Source organism: Episyrphus balteatus, chromosome 2 (genome assembly GCF_945859705.1).
Source record: "Episyrphus balteatus chromosome 2, idEpiBalt1.1, whole genome shotgun sequence".
NCBI lineage: Eukaryota > Metazoa > Arthropoda > Insecta > Diptera > Syrphidae > Episyrphus > Episyrphus balteatus.
The window spans coordinates 90037705-90055726 of record NC_079135.1 but is presented as its reverse complement, the minus strand read 5'-3'; the positions used below and the strand labels follow the sequence as shown (position 1 = coordinate 90055726).

Sequence of the window (18022 nt, the reverse complement as noted above, 5' to 3'; positions counted from 1 at the left end):
ATAACAACAAATCATTCTTGTTTGAATGAAAGAAATGCTAGAGAAAAAAATAAACAAACGAAAAATCTGAATTTGTTTATTAATGATTTCTATGGTGACGACTCCAAAATAATTGAAAAATAAAAATAAGATATTTACTGCCCAATTATACAAATGAAAAGATGTGAATAGAATTTTAAGTTATGAATTGCTATCATATAAACTGGACATTTCTGGTCCATCTTCACCTAGTCCTATAACAATATCTTCGGCAAAGTTATCCCAACTGCCTTCAAATGATAAATAATTAAATAATTGTATGTTTTTTTGTATTGTCCGCGGATATGGAGTGATGCAAGCCCGGGAGACTTGCCTCTGCTTTCTGAGGCTAACCCAGTGAATCTCACAGACGGATCAATTAATTAAAATAGGGATATCAAGAACTGTTCTTCATTATTTTATCGTTATTTTAGAAAAAGTTCAGCTGCCTCATAAATGCTTCCTTCCAGTAAGCGAATGAGTTTTTTTTATTTTTGCTCAATTTTCCATGGGACTTTTGATTTGAAACGACCTATAATACTATTTCCTTATAAAATATACAGGCAGTAAAAGAATAAGGCAATCTGTTAGTTTTTAGGTGGTCATATTTTTTTCTGTGTAAAAACTATTTAGTGAAGTTTCGCTTCTCTGGTGGTTAGCTGTCAAAAACGATCTTTCCAATTTAGTTGATTTTATTGGAAAGTTGTCTGAAAAGTTACGCAAGAAAAATCTCCCTAACTCGATTTACCTACTCGTTTACCTAAATTTCCGTTCAGAAAATGATTTGACTAAATATTTAGTCCTTTAGGTTTCCTAAACATGCCTACTGACATAAACGTGCTAATTATTTAAAAAAAAAAATTCTTAATATTTTGTTCGATATCAAAATCTGATTTGACTCAGAATGAGTTTAGACAAAATACCTAAGAAAAGACATTGTACTGATTTTTTCTCTAGATGAATACCTACCTAATGCAAAAATGTTGCATCTGTGTCTAGTAAGTATTTTTTAGCAGCTTATTTGAAACATTCTAAACCTACTTTCATATTTTTCCTTACACACTCTTAATAAAATGTGCTTCGGTTAGAATTCTGTATTATCCCCTCAAAATCATTGTGTTCAACTTAACTGAAAATAAGAACTTTTAAAATCCCCTATTTGCATAGCAGCGGCAACCCTGAAAAGTAATTAGCAAAAGTAAGCCCCTCATAAAAACAATACACTTCTACCTAGAATGGTTTATTGCTGTCACTCTTGCTATCATCTTCTATTACAGGTATATTGTGCACTTTTGAGCTCAATCATATTTTTTTTTGGGTAAAACCAAGATCGTTTTCATTCACAGGTTCATAACATGGCGCTCCGTCACTATGACAGTCAAACACAAACAAAATTAAAGAAAATCAAAATAACAAAGTATTTTATCAGTAAAAAGAATATTATTATCGTTGATCAAAAAGTGTTTATTAAAATTAATTTATAAAAAGTTTTTTTTTTTTGCAAAATAAAAAAGAAAAAAATAGCACGATGAATTTTCATTTAACCACAATTGTTTTTCTTGTGTTCGATCAAATTAATAAAATTCTAACTCAAGGAGTGCCGATAAGTCCGTGTCCAAAAATGTTTCAATATCGATTTGATGGTGCAGAATGGTTTGGAATAATGTCGCTTCAAAATCCTGATATAGGACAAGTGTTGAACATTAAAGTGACATTATCCATGCGTGGGAAACCGACTACGGTAAGTCCAATATTTCAAAATGTAAACAATTGATGTTATTATTAATAAAAAATGTGTGTTGATAAAAAAAAATTAGTTTAACTTGAGTCTTTAATATTAAATTAAAATTACAAACTAGCTAAAAAGATTTTGATTTCTTTCACAAATGGAAGTCCTAAATGTTTAGATTCTTGCCCAATTTCTAAACCAAATTCTAACTCTTTAAACTCGGCTTGAGAAAAAAAATTTGAATTTGGAATTTTGTCAAAAAATCGAGTTAGTTCTCATGCTATTCTATGCTCTGTTAAGTTTGAAGTTCTTTTAAGTTTTTTTTTTTTTCCAAATTGAAAAGTTTTGAATACAAATTTATTAATTAAGACCAAAGAGAGCTCTAACTTTCTTAATCCCTTTTTAAGCCCCAAAACTAAAAATGTATAACATTTGCATTAAAAATAAAGCTCTAAATCACTAGATAAAAAAAATATCTGATTTTCAAATAGGAAAATCAAATTTCTATAATGTCAAAAATACTACATGTGTTAATGTATCAGTGAAAAATTTTACACAGATTTATTTCGTAGTTTAAGACTTTGTAATTTTTCAACTAGAGCACAACCCTCAGTTAAATACTCAAAGCTTTTGGAGACAGTAAAATTATAGATATGATTTTTCCTTCAACAATTTTGCCATTTGTTCTTAATTTTGCTTAAAACTATAAATTTTGTTTGAGGCTTTTGTTTTTAAAAATGGTATACAGACTTCGATAGGTTTTCTGGAAGATTGACAATACCTAACTGTCATGGTTTCCACCAATTTTTTTGTAATCCAAAATTGAAAAAAAATTTAAGATGAAAACCATTTTTTATTATAACAACAACTGCTTTTAGTAATTTGTGTATTTTCATTTTTGGCCGAGTAGATTTTTGTAATACCCTATTTGCGTTGTAAGCTAGTTGAAATTTTAAGTTGAAATTAAAAAATAATGAAAGTTTGATATTTTGATTATTTGATTTAAAAAAATTGGGCCAAATATCCAAAAAAAATAAATTCATTATAAAATTCTATGATGCAAATAAATAATGTGTGCATGAAACACATTATTTATTTGCATCATTGAATTTTTCCACATTCAAAAAAAAAAAAATTATATAAAATATTTTGTAATAAAAAATTATTTTAGTATTTTTAGTTGCAATAAATATTTCCTTTTTCAATGCAAATATTTTTCAGTTGCAATTAACAAATTTTTTAAAATTTTTAACAAATGCAAGTCCCCAAGACTCTTTTTGTAGGAAATTAGATGGGTTGGGGTCAAAATTCTGTCGGGGTAAAAATTCTTTTGTCAAAATTCTGCTTTTTAAAATTTTGTTTTCCAAAATTCTGCCAAAAATTAAAAAAGTTTTTGGAAAATGTTTTTTCCAAACCCTTTTTTAATTTTTGGCAAAATTTTGTAAAATCATCTTCTAGCAAAATTTGCTACCTACTTGAAACCAATAAATTTTAAAATATTAGGAAAAGGTTTTTAATGATAAATATTTTCGAAAAATAATAAATTGAACATTATAGTTAAATAAAAATTGATCTTCAAAACATAAAATGAGAAAAGGAATATACTTTATCACACAACATCGTTTCTATACCTAATTAGTTTTCAACGGTTATACTCTTATAGATGTGAGTTATAAGAAAGTCAGTATTCTAAGCAGTTGAAAATTATTTGTGATGGAACAGTAAGCAGTTAAGAAAATACCAACCTAAAAAACATTAATGAGGTGTATTTTGGTATATAGTATACAATTAAAAAAAGCAGAATTAGCAGAATTTTTTGGTTTAAAAAAAAATGCTGGCAGAATTTTGAACAGCAGAATTTTGAAAGTAAGAATAGAAAAAAAGCCGAATTTTGAAAAACTGAATTTTCTTGAAAAAAAGCAGAATTTTGTTAATCAGAATTTTTGAAGTCAGAATTTTTACCCGGTCCCAAATTAGATTTCCCAAATGAATAGCATTAAAAAGTTTAGATATTGAAAAAGTAGGGAAACATAAAAAAACGAAAACTCGTTACTTTTTAAATTTTTTGCCAAAGTATGTACATAATTTTGAAAAAAGATAATCAAAAAGAATTTTCAATTTTTTCGTATGTTTTCAATTCCATACTTGCAGTTGAAATTCTGTCATCCGCTAGGTTTCTTTCATAATCTTTGCAAACATAAACTATTTCAAAGAGCTTTCTCCAAGATCTATGGCCAGAGTTATTTCAGAAAATTTTACAGCATTGGGGTATTAAATTTTATAAATTGCAGCAATTTTAACTTTAAGAGGAGGTTCGTGCATTTATTTTTATTTAAGTAACAAGTTGAAAGTATTTCTGTATATTTTCTTTAACTGACATCCAGGACATTCAGGAATTATAGGCTTTTTTAAATTTTTTAAATTATTTCAAAAATGTAGATATATGACTCCTTTGAACTAATTTCGTCATTTCCGATTTAACACTACCTAAATAAAATTTTATCAAAGGATGAAACTAATTTCTTTTTTTCTTTTACAGAATTATCTAGGAGAGATAGAACTTCTAACCAGAGGCCAATTTCAAGTGGATACTCCGGTGCTATATAAAATTAAATTTCCTAAGAATCCTTATCCTCCGAAATTGATTCAGATTGCAGCAAATAATCAAATTGTTTGTGTGGGAGCAGCAGGTGGGTTTAATTCACGAGTTTTCAATTGAAAACCATATCAATCTGTCTTCTTCAAGTTCAATTTATCGAAACCTAAATCATTTTTCTTCTTTCTCTCTTTTCTCCTCTTTTATATAGATCTTAGTATATTTGTAACACAAATTCAATTGGAACACACAAGAAAATTCACCTTTATACCATCTAATGAGGAATTTATACCCCCGTCTGCACTGCATCCACCACAACTGTCACCACAACCATCATCTACTTCAACCCAGTCATTACCGTCAAAAATGTCCGGACCAGGAGCAGCTCCAAGTCCATTCCTCGAAACTTTCGATACCAAGTTTCTGCCATTTGCAGCAAATGAAAAGTAAATATCTTTGCCAAGGCGACCGTAATACAAACCTTAGCGTAAGCAGACTTCATTTGAAAATGATAAAATTCTCAGTTTTTCGCAGACATCTCATGAAACAGACGAGGAATATTTGTGGCCGCACGGGAGAGAATCGACCTCGTTTGTCCATTGGTGGGATTGAGATTCAGACATCCGGCGAGGAGGATTTTAACGATGAGGAAACTCTACCAGCAGCAGCTTCATCATCACTCATGATAACACGAGGAGCCTGGCCATGGCTGGCAGCCATATATGTCAACAATTTGACATCACTGGCGTACCAATGCGGTGGAACTCTGATATCCTCGCGGATAGTAATAAGCTCGGCACATTGTTTTCACACAAACAAGCGGAAGTATAGTCCGAATGAGGTGTTGGTTTTTCTGGGACGACATAATTTGAAAAACTGGAGCGAAGAGGGATCATTGGCAGCATCTTGTGATGACATATTTATCCATCCAGACTACGATAGTCAGCTTAAGTCGTATGACGCAGATATTGCTGTGGTTGTTCTTAAGAGTGAAGTTAGGTAAGTTTTAGTATTTGTTTTTGTTACTTTTTTTTTTTTGTAAAATTCCATGAAGAACCAAAGAGATAAACTCCAGATACAACACTTTGCTCCAGTTAAAGTAGATGTTGTGTTTGGGAAATGAGTTTTCATCACCTTTGAGATACTTTTTCTATTGTCCTTTTTAGAACGACACAAAGAAGTGCAGGTGTAGGAAGATTATATACCCGCAAACAAAATAAACAACAGTCTTAAATGGGTATAGCTTTAGCTTAAATGTCGTTTTTGTTTTACATCTTCATGAAACATTGACTTAAATAAATAAAAAAAGATCTTAACAGAAAAGTTAAAAATTCTCGACTTAGAGTGTCATTGTGATTGTCAGAATAATTTATTTTTGCTGTGATATTAGATCTCAAAAGTTCTTAAAATTGTACGTCCATTACTTTGTGCAAAAACTTTTTGGCGGAATCAAATTGTTTTTGAGTTATTGAATTTTTTATCAAAATAAGTGTGAAGTTAGCGGAAAAAATCTGATATCATTAAAAACAACAAAATTTGGCTGACCTCCAAATTTGTAGCTTTGTAAATGCTTATCAATTCCACAAACTTGGTCTTAATAGCCTTAACAGTTTTTTTGTATCTCAAAATTCGTTAAAAAATGACTGAAGGTAGCAAACGAAAATAAGAAAATTATAGTTTTTTTGATGTCGTATATTGAGCTGATAAAATGGTAAATTGTTGCTCAAATTTTTTTTTTTTAGCTCTCTCCACTAATTTTGTGTTTCAATTTTAAATTTAAAAAGTGCACCTTTAAAACATTAAATTGAAATAGAAAATGACTAAAACATGATTATAGAATGAAATAGAAATGAGTAGGTAAGATAAACATAAAAAGGACAAAAAAATTAATTTTTGCGCAGCAAATTTTGTTTTTCAAAACTTAAATTTAGAGAAAAGAAAATTACTAAAAAATGCAACTTTTTTTGAAAATTTTTGCAAAAAAATTTGAATTTCACATTTTTTTTTTTTAATTTTGCTTAATTTTATGGAAAAATCCTTGAATATTTTAATAAAATGTATATATAGTTTAAAAAACTAAAAATACGCTTTTATCGCGCACTAAAAACTATAAAATAATTTAAATGACTTATTGGAAATGGTCTCTACGCTTTTTTGAATTAACCATTTGCTACAAGTCAATTCAATTATTTAAGGTATAGTTTTTTGTGCGTGATAAAAGCGTATACCTATTTAGTTTTTTTAACCATATATATTTTATTTCTTCCTTTTTATTTTAGTCGTATCATATGTTTTGACCCACCAGTGCCCTCTCCAGAGTCCGGAATGCCCAATATTCAGAATTTGGTTAAACTACTTTTTTGAGAAAGTATCACTTTGAACATTACAAATCAAAAGTACAGTCAAATTTTGATATCATACATACTATTAATTGAGCTTTCCTTGCATTCTATTAGCTTTTGCCTTTTGTTTGTTTTTTCAAACATACATATATATATGTATATTTTTCTTTATTTCTTAATAGCCTTAACAGTTTTTTTGTATCTCAAAATTCGTTAAAAATGACTGAAGGTAGCAAACGAAAATAAGAAAATTATAGTTTTTTTTGATGTCGTATATTGAGCTGATAAAATGCTAAATTGTTGCTCAAGTTTTTTTTTTGTAGCTCTCTCCACTAATTTTGTGTTTCAATTTTAAATTTAAAAAGTGCACTTTTAAAACATTAAATTGAAATAGAAAATGACTAAAACATGATTATAGAATGAAATAGAAATGAGTAGGTAAGATAAACATAAAAAGGACAAAAAAATTAATTTTTGCGCAGCAAATTTTGTTTTTCAAAGCTTAAATTTAGAGAGAAGAAAATAACTAAAAAATGCAACTTTTTTGAAAATTTTTGCAAAAAAATTTGAATTTCACATTTTTTTTTTTAATTTTGCTTAATTTTATGGAAAAATCCTTGAATATTTTAATAAAATGTATATAGTTTAAAAAACTAAAAATACGCTTTTATCGCGCACTAAAAACTATAAAATAATTTAAATGACTTATTGGAAATGGTCTCTACGCTTTTTTGATTTAACCATTTGCTACAAGTCAATTCAATTATTTAAGGTACAGTTTTTTGTGCGTGATAAAAGCGTATATTTAGTTTTTTAAACTTTATATTTTATTTCTTAGTTTTTATTTTAGTCGTATCATATGTTTTGACCCACCAGTGCCCTCTCCAGAGTCCGACATGCCCAATATTCAGAATTTGGTTAAACTACTTTTTTGAGAAAGTATCACTTTGAACATTACATATCAAAAGTACAGTCAAATTTTAAGATCATACATACTATTAATTGAGCTTTCCTTGCATTCTATTAGCTTTTGCCTTTTGTTTGTTTTTTTAAACATACATATATATATATGTATATTTTTCTTTATTTTTTTTTTCTTTGAAGTTGTTTCTTAAAAAAAAGATTATTCTCTATTTTCGAAATTAAAAATTTACTACATTTTTTTTTCTAATTCATACGCCATTTAATAAATACATTTTTTTTTAATTTGTTCAGTAGCAATAATTCTAATTCTAATTTTATTTTATGTTTTTTAGTAAAATTGTGTCCCTTTTATTGTTATTTTTCAAACAAAATGATTTTTTCTTCTACAATATGATGTAAGGACTCGATATAAATATAGTTAAAAGTGGTATTCATTTATCATTCTCAAGAATTACCCAAACAAATGAAAGGTTCGTCAGATATTTGCGAAAATTTCATTTTGCCCTCACCTTGCGAGAGGAACCCGGACTTTGACCAACTATAAAATTGAATTTCATTAACTCATTAAATTCGTTTGTGTATCGATTTTTAGATAATTTTTTAAAAATAAGTCTGTCCTTGGAATTTTTTTTTCTGTTAAAATGAATAAAAATGGAGAAAAATGAAAACTGTATAACCTAACAAATTGACTTTTATGATAAGGACATACATATACCCACATTTCATAAAAAAAAAATTGTCCTGCAAAAGATGCGATTTGATTTAGGTACTATTTTTGCCTGGACCATAAAGGAAATCCGTTCTTCAAAATTCTAATTTTTATGCAAAAAATTAAGTTTTTAACTTTATAACAAATTAATTTTCTGTAAATTAGCTTAAATGAAATACGAATTCATAAGGGGGAAAAATTGAATTTTTAATTTAAAAAATTCAAAACTAACTAACTTGTTTCTGAAAAGTTGTTTTTTAAATATTAAAGGTGAATAAAGAAGAAGTTAAAGGATACTCCCTTCTGATGATTTTGTTTTCTCTTTTTTTTATTTACCTACTCATAAACTTTCTTTATTTTAACTCGTAACTTAAATTGAAGGATTCACAAACAATTTAATAATTCTTGCATTTTTCCTTTCTCCCACACAGATACAATGCTTTCATCCGACCAGCTTGCATGTGGTCGAGTTCAACAGATTCACAATATATCGAGGGAGAACGTGGGATTGTCGTTGGATGGGGTGCTGCTGCCACATCAGCATCATCATCTGGCGGGGGTGCACACTCTAGAAACTTAACATCACTTACAGCCACCCCTCGAGTGATTGCCGCACCGATTGTCTCCAATGAAGTGTGCTTCAAGTCAAATGATAAATTTCGCAGTCTCTCATCCAATCGAACATTCTGTGCGGGTTCACGAAATAGCAACAGCAGTCCATGCCGTGGTGACTCCGGTGCGGGGTTGATGATTTTCAAGAATAATCGTTGGATGCTTCGGGGGACGGTGTCAGCGTCCTTGCCATCAGGGTCTTATGACAATGAATCGTCGTGTAATACAAATGAATATGTTATTTACACGGATGTGGCAAAGTTTCTCGATTGGATTTTTGCTTTTATAATCTAGAAAAAAGTTTAAATTAGCATCTGATTAAATTTTATTTTTTTATTTTTTGTTTGAAGGCGAAGCACTTTTGAAGTTAAAAAAAAACTTATCGTTTAACTTGAGAAACTATTATAAGTATTTTGTTTTTGTATTTTTTTATTATAATTTTCAATAAAGCAACAGAATCTGTGATATGATTTTATTCTTTTTCTTTAAATAAAATTGAATCATAAAATGATACAAAACGCTGGGATATCGACGCAGAGAGCACAAATATGTGTTTTTTTATAAGTTTTGAACAAGTAGTTTTGTTTTAGAGAATTTTGAATTTGTCAACTTTGGGGGCATTTGGATGTCAAATAGAGCCAGAGAACGCATTTGAAATTTTAAAATAATGATTTTTTAAAACATGCTCGGGACATCTTCGGGACATCTTCGGGACATCTTCGGGACATCTTCGGGACATCTTCAGGACATCTTCGGGACATGCTCGGGACATCTTCGGGACATCTTCGGGACATCTTCGGGACATGCTCGGGACATCTTCGGGACATCTTCGGGACATCTTCGGGACATCTTCGGGACATCTTCGGGACATCTTCGGGACATCTTCGGGACATCTTCGGGACATCTTCGGGACATCTTCGGGACATCTTCGGGACATGCTCGGGACATCTTCGGGACATCTTCGGGACATCTTCGGGACATCTTCGGGACATCTTCGGGACACCTTCGGGACATCTTCGGGACATGCTCGGGACATGCTCGGGACATCTTCGGGACATCTTCGGGACATGCTCGGGACATGCTCGGGACATGCTCGGGACATCTTCGGGACATCTTCGGGACATGCTCGGGACATCTTCGGGACATCTTCGGGACATCTTCGGGACATGCTCGGGACATCTTCGGGACATCTTCGGGACATGCTCGGGACATCTTCGGGACATCTTCGGGACATCCTCGGGACATGCTCGGGAAATCTTCGGGACATCTTCGGGACATGCTCGGGACATCTTCAGGACATTTTCGGGACATCTTCGGGACATGCTCGCTACATCTTCGGGACATCTTCGGGACATCTTCGGGACATCTTCGGGACATCTTCGGGACATCTTCGGGACATCTTCGGGACATGCTCGGGACATCTTCGGGACATCTTCGGGACATCTTCGGGACATGCTCGGGACATCTTCGGGACATCTTCGGGACATCTTCGGGACATCTTCGGGACATGCTCGGGTCATCTTCGGGACATCTTCGGGACATCTTCGGGACATCTTCGGGACATCTTCGGGACATCTTCGGGACATCTTCGGGACATGCTCGGGACATATTTGGGACGTCTTCGGGACATGCTCGGGACATCTTCGGACATCTTCGGGACATCTACGGGACATCTTCGGGACATCTTCGGGACATCTTCGGGACATCTTCGGGACATCTTCGGGACATCTTCGGGACATCTTCGGGACATCTTCGGGACATGCTCGGGACATCTTCGGGACATCTTCGGGACATCTTCGGGACATCTTCGGGACATCTTCGGGACATCTTCGTGACATGATCGGGACATGCTCGGGACATCTTCGGGACATGCTCGGGACATCTTCGGGACATCTTCGGGACATCTTCGGGACATCTTCGGGACATCTTCGGGACATCTTCGGGACATCTTCGGGACATCTTCGGGACATCTTTGGGACATGCTCGGGACATCTTCGGGACATCTTCGGGACATCTTCGGGACATGCTCGGGACATCTTCGGGACATCTTCGGGACATGCTCGGGACATGCTCAGGACATCTTCGGGAAATCTTCGGGACATCTTCGGGACATCTTCGGGACATGCTCGGGACATGCTCGGGAAATCTTTGGGACATTTTCGGGACATCTTCGGGACATGCTCGGGACATCTTCGGGACATGCTCGGGACATCTTCGGGACATGCTCGGGACATCTTCGTACCATCTTCGGGACATCTTCGTGACATGATCGGGACATGCTCGGGACATCTTCGGGACATGCTCGGGACATCTTCGGGACATCTTCGGGACATCTTCGGGACATCTTCGGGACATCTTCGGGACATCTTCGGGAAATCTTCATGACATCTTCGGGACATCTTCGGGACATGCTCGGGACATCTTCGGGACATCTTCGGGACATGCTCGGGACATCTTCGGGACATCTTCGGGACACCTTCGGGACATCTTCGGGACATGCTCGGGACATCTTCGGGACATCTTCATGCTCGGGACATCTTCGGGACATCTTCGGGACATCTTCGGGACATCTTCGGGACATGCTCGGGACATCTTCGGGACATCTTCGGGACATCTTCGGGACATGCTCGGGACATCTTCGGGACATCTTCAGGACATCTTCGGGACATGCTCGGGACATCTTCGGGACATCTTCGGGACATCTTCGGGACACCTTCGGGACATCTTCGGGACATCTTCGGGACATCTTCGGGACATCTTCGGGACATGCTCGGGACATCTTCGGGACATCTTCGGGACATGCTCGGGACATGCTCAGGACATCTTCGGGACATCTTCGGGACATCTTCGGGACATGCTCGGGACATGCTCGGGAAATCTTTGGGACATCTTCGGGACATTTTCGGGACATGCTCGGGACATCTTCGGGACATGCTCGGGACATCTTCGTACCATCTTCGTACCATCTTCGGGACATCTTCGGGACATCTTCGGGACATCTTCGGGACATCTTCGGGACATCTTCGGGACATCTTCGGGACATCTTCGGGACATCTTCGGGACATCTTCGGGACATCTTCGGGACATCTTCGGGACATGCTCGGGACATCTTCGGGACATCTTCGGGACATGCTCGGGACATGCTCGGGACATGCTCGGGACATCTTCGGGACATATTCGGGACATCTTCGGGACATCTTCGGGACATCTTCGGGACATCTTCGGGACACCTTCGGGACATCTTCGGGACATCTTCGGGACATCTTCGGGACATCTTCGTTACATCTTCGGGACATCTTCGGGACATCTTCGGGACATGCTCGGGACATCTTCGGGACATCTTCGGGACATGCTCGGGACATCTTCGGGACATCTTCGGGACATGCTCGGGACATCTTCGGGACATCTTCGGGACATCTTCGGGACATCTTCGGGACATTTTCAGGACATCTTCGGGACATCTTCGGGACATCTTCTTGACATGCTCGGGACATCTTCGGGACATCTTCGGGACATCTTCGGGACATGCTCGGGACATCTTCGGGACATCTTCCGGACATCTTCGGGACATCTTCGGGACATGCTCGGGACATCTTCGGGACATCTTCGGGACATCTTCGGGACATGCTCGGGACATGCTCAGGACATCTTCGGGACATCTTCGGGACATCTTCGGGACATCTTCGGGACATCTTCGGGACATGCTCGGGACATGCTCGGGAAATCTTTGGGACATCTTCGGGACATCTTCGGGACATGCTCGGGACATCTTCGGGACATGCTCGGGACATCTTCGTACCATCTTCGGGACATCTTCGTGACATGCTCGGGACATCTTCGGGACATCTTCGGGACATGCTCGGGACATCTTCGGGACATCTTCGGGACACCTTCGGGACATCTTCGGGACATGCTCGGGACATCTTCGGGACATGCTCGGGACATCTTCGGGACATCTTCGGGACATGCTCGGGACATCTTCGGGACATCTTCGGGACATCTTCGGGACATGCTCGGGACATCTTCGGGACATGCTCGGGACATCTTCGGGACATCTTCGGGACACCTTCGGGACATCTTCGGGACATGCTCGGGACATCTTCGGGACATGCTCGGGACATCTTCGGGACATCTTCGGGACATCTTCGGGACATGCTCGGGACATCTTCGGGACATCTTCGGGACATCTTCGGGACATGCTCGGGACATCTTCGGGACATCTTCGGGACATCTTCGGGACATGCTCGGGACATCTTCGGGACATGCTCGGGACATCTTCGGGACATCTTCGGGACATCTTCGGGACATGCTCGGGACATCTTCGGGACATCTTCGGGACATGCTCGGGACATCTTCGGGACATGCTCGGGACACCTTCGGGACATCTTCGGGACATGCTCGGGACATCTTCGGGACATGCTCGGGACATCTTCGGGACATCTTCGGGACATCTTCGGGACATCTTCGGGACATCTTCGGGACATGCTCGGGACATCTTCGGGACATCTTCGGGACATGCTCGGGACATCTTCGGGACATCTTCGGGACACCTTCGGGACATCTTCGGGACATCTTCGGGACATGCTCGGGACATCTTCGGGACATGCTCGGGACATCTTCGGGACATCTTCGGGACATCTTCGGGACATGCTCGGGACATCTTCGGGACATCTTCGGGACATGCTCGGGACATCTTCGGGACATCTTCGGGACATCCTCGGGACATGCACGGGAAATCTTCGGGACATCTTCGGGACATCTTCGGGACATGCTCGGGACATCTTCGGGACATCTTCGGGACACCTTCGGGACATCTTCGGGACATGCTCGGGACATCTTCGGGACATCTTCGGGACATCCTCGTGACATGCTCGGGAAATCTTCGGGACATCTTCGGGACATCTTCGGGACATGCTCGGGACATCTTCGGGACATCTTCGGGACATCTTCGGGACATCTTCGGGACATCTTCGGGACATGCTCGGGACATCTTCGGGACATCTTCGGGACATCTTCGGGACATGCTCGGGACATCTTCGGGACATCTTCGGGACATCTTCGGGACACCTTCGGGACATCTTCGGGACATCTGCGGGACATTTTCGGGACATCTTCGGGACATGCTCGGGACATCTTCGGGACATCTTCGGGACATGCTCGGGACATGCTCAGGACATCTTCGGGACATCTTCGGGACATCTTCGGGACATGCTCGGGACATGCTCGGGACATCTTCGGGACATCTTCGGGACATCTTCGGGACACCTTCGGGACATCTTCGGGACATCTTCGGGACATCTTCGGGACATGCTCGGGACATCTTCGGGACATCTTCGGGACATCTTCGGGACATCTTCGGGACATGCTCGGGACATCTTCGGGACATCTTCGGGACATCTTCGGGACATGCTCGGGACATCTTCGGGACATCTTCGGGACATCTTCGGGACATCTTCGGGACATCTTCGGGACATGCTCGGGACATCTTCGGGACATCTTCGGGACATCTTCGGGACACCTTCGGGACATCTTCGGGACATCTTCGGGACATCTTCGGGAAATCTTCGGGACATCTTCGGGACATGCTCGGGACATCTTCGGGACATCTTCGGGACATCTTCGGGACATCTTCGGGACATCTTCGGGACATGCTCGGGACATCTTCGGGACATCTTCGGGACATCTTCGGGACATGCTCGGGACATCTTCGGGACATCTTCGGGACATCTTCGGGACACCTTCGGGACATCTTCGGGACATCTTCGGGACACCTTCGGGACATCTTCGGGACATGCTCGGGACATCTTCGGGACATGCTCGGGACATCTTCGGGACATCTTCGGGACATCTTCGGGACATCTTCGGGACATCTTCGGGACATGCTCGGGACATCTTCGGGACATCTTCGGGACATCTTCGGGACATGCTCGGGACATCTTCGGGACATCTTCGGGACATCTTCGGGACATCTTCGGGACATCTTCGGGACATGCTCGGGACATCTTCGGGACATCTTCGGGACATCTTCGGGACATGCTCGGGACATCTTCGGGACATCTTCGGGACATCTTCGGGACACCTTCGGGACATCTTCGGGACATCTTCGGGACATCTTCGGGACATCTTCGGGACATGCTCGGGACATCTTCGGGACATCTTCGGGACATGCTCGGGACATGCTCAGGACATCTTCGGGAAATCTTCGGGACATCTTCGGGACATCTTCGGGACATGCTCGGGACATCTTCGGGACATCTTCGGGACATCTTCGGGACATGCTCGGGACATCTTCGGGACATCTTCGGGACATCTTCGGGACATCTTCGGGACATCTTCGGGACATGCTCGGGACATCTTCGGGACATCTTCGGGACATGCTCGGGACATCTTCGGGACATCTTCGGGACATCTTCGGGACATCCTCGGGACATGCTCGGGAAATCTTCGGGACATCTTCGGGACATCTTCGGGACATGCTCGGGAAATCTTCGGGACATCTTCGGGACACCTTCGGGACATCTTCGGGACATGCTCGGGACATCTTCGGGACATGCTCGGGACATCTTCGGGACATCTTCGGGACATCTTCGGGACATGCTCGGGACATCTTCGGGACATCTTCGGGACATCTTCGGGACATGCTCGGGACATCTTCGGGACATCTTCGGGACATCTTCAAGAACATGCTCGGGACACCTTTGGGACATCTTCGGGACATCTTCGGGACATGCTCGGGACATCTTCGGGACATGCTCGGGACATCTTCGGGACATCTTCGGGACATCTTCGGGACATGCTCGGGACATCTTCGGGACATCTTCGGGACATCTTCGGGACATGCTCGGGACATCTTCGGGACATCTTCGGGACATCTTCAAGAACATGCTCGGGACACCTTTGGGACATCTTCGGGACATCTTCGGGACATGCTCGGGACATCTTCGGGACATCTTCGGGACATCTTCGGGACATCTTCGTGACATGCTCGGGACATCTTCGGGACATGCTCGGGACATCTTCGGGACATCTTCGGGACATCTTCGGGACATGCTCGGGACATCTTCGGGACATCTTCGGGACATCTTCGGGACACCTTCGGGACATCTTCGGGACATCTTCGGGACACCTTCGGGACATCTTCGGGACATGCTCGGGACATCTTCGGGACATGCTCGGGACATCTTCGGGACATCTTCGGGACATCTTCGGGACATCTTCGGGACATGCTCGGGACATCTTCGGGACATCTTCGGGACATCTTCGGGACATGCTCGGGACATCTTCGGGACATGCTCGGGACATCTTCGGGACATCTTCGGGACATCTTCGGGACATCTTCGGGACATGCTCGGGACATCTTCGGGACATCTTCGGGACATCTTCGGGACATGCTCGGGACATCTTCGGGACATCTTCGGGACATCTTCGGGACATCTTCGGGACATCTTCGGGACATGCTCGGGACATCTTCGGGACATCTTCGGGACATCTTCGGGACATGCTCGGGACATCTTCGGGACATCTTCGGGACATCTTCGGGACACCTTCGGGACATCTTCGGGACATCTTCGGGACATCTTCGGGACATCTTCGGGACATGCTCGGGACATCTTCGGGACATCTTCGGGACATGCTCGGGACATGCTCAGGACATCTTCGGGAAATCTTCGGGACATCTTCGGGACATCTTCGGGACATGCTCGGGACATCTTCGGGACATCTTCGGGACATCTTCGGGACATGCTCGGGACATCTTCGGGACATCTTCGGGACATGCTCGGGACATGCTCGGGACATCTTCGAGACATCTTCGGGACATCTTCGGGACATCTTCGGGACATGCTCGGGACATCTTCGGGACATCTTCGGGACATCTTCGGGACAAGCTCGGGACATCTTCGGGACATCTTCGGGACATCTTCGGGACATCTTCGGGACATCTTCGGGACATGCTCGGGACATCTTCGGGACATCTTCGGGACATCTTCGGGACATGCTCGGGACATCTTCGGGACATCTTCGGGACATCTTCGGGACACCTTCGGGACATCTTCGGGACATCTTCGGGACATCTTCGGGACATCTTCGGGACATGCTCGGGACATCTTCGGGACATCTTCGGGACATGCTCGGGACATGCTCAGGACATCTTCGGGACATCTTCGGGACATCTTCGGGACATGCTCGGGACATGCTCGGGAAATCTTTGGGACATCTTCGGGAAATCTTCGGGACATGCTCGGGACATCTTCGGGACATGCTCGGGACATCTTCGTACCATCTTCGGGACATCTTCGGGACATCTTCGGGACATCTTCGGGACATCTTCGGGACATCTTCGGGACATCTTCGGGACATCTTCGGGACATGCTCGGGACATGCTCGGGAAATCTTTGGGAAATCTTCGGGACATCTTCGGGACATGCTCGGGACATCTTCGGGACATGCTCGGGACATCTTCGTACCATCTTCGGGACATCTTCGTGACATGCTCGGGACATCTTCGGGACATCTTCGGGACATGCTCGGGACATCTTCGGGACATCTTCGGGACACCTTCGGGACATCTTCGGGACATGCTCGGGACATCTTCGGGACATGCTCGGGACATCTTCGGGACATCTTCGGGACATGCTCGGGACATCTTCGGGACATCTTCGGGACATGCTCGGGACATCTTCGGGACATGCTCGGGACATCTTCGGGACATCTTCGGGACATCTTCGGGACTTCTTCGGGACACCTTCGGGACATCTTCGGAACATGCTCGGGACATCTTCGGGACATGCTCGGGACATGCTCGGGACATCTTCGGGACATCTTCGGGACATCTTCGGGACATGCTCGGGACATCTTCGGGACATCTTCTGGACATCTTCGGGACATCTTCGGGACATGCTCGGGACATGCTCGGGACATCTTCGGGACATCTTCGGGACATCTTCGGGACATGCTCGGGACATCTTCGGGACATCTTCGGGACATCTTCGGGACATGCTCGGGACATCTTCGGGACATCTTCGGGACATCTTCGGGACATGCTCGGGACATCTTCGGGACATCTTCGGGACATCTTCGGGACATGCTCGGGA

General features: G+C 41.6%; 1 protein-coding gene across 1 annotated transcript; it reads left to right on the top strand.

Moving 5' to 3' along the window:
* The first annotated feature begins 1311 nt into the window (after nt 1-1311).
* Nucleotides 1312-9389, top strand: LOC129910314 (serine protease gd). Its single transcript, XM_055987648.1, has 5 exons — nt 1312-1759; nt 4287-4437; nt 4555-4789; nt 4878-5342; nt 8750-9389. The coding sequence occupies exons 1-5, from the start codon at nt 1547-1549 to the stop codon at nt 9222-9224; spliced, it is 1539 nt and encodes a 512-aa protein (XP_055843623.1). The 5' UTR covers nt 1312-1546; the 3' UTR covers nt 9225-9389.
* The last annotated feature ends 8633 nt before the right edge of the window (nt 9390-18022 follow it).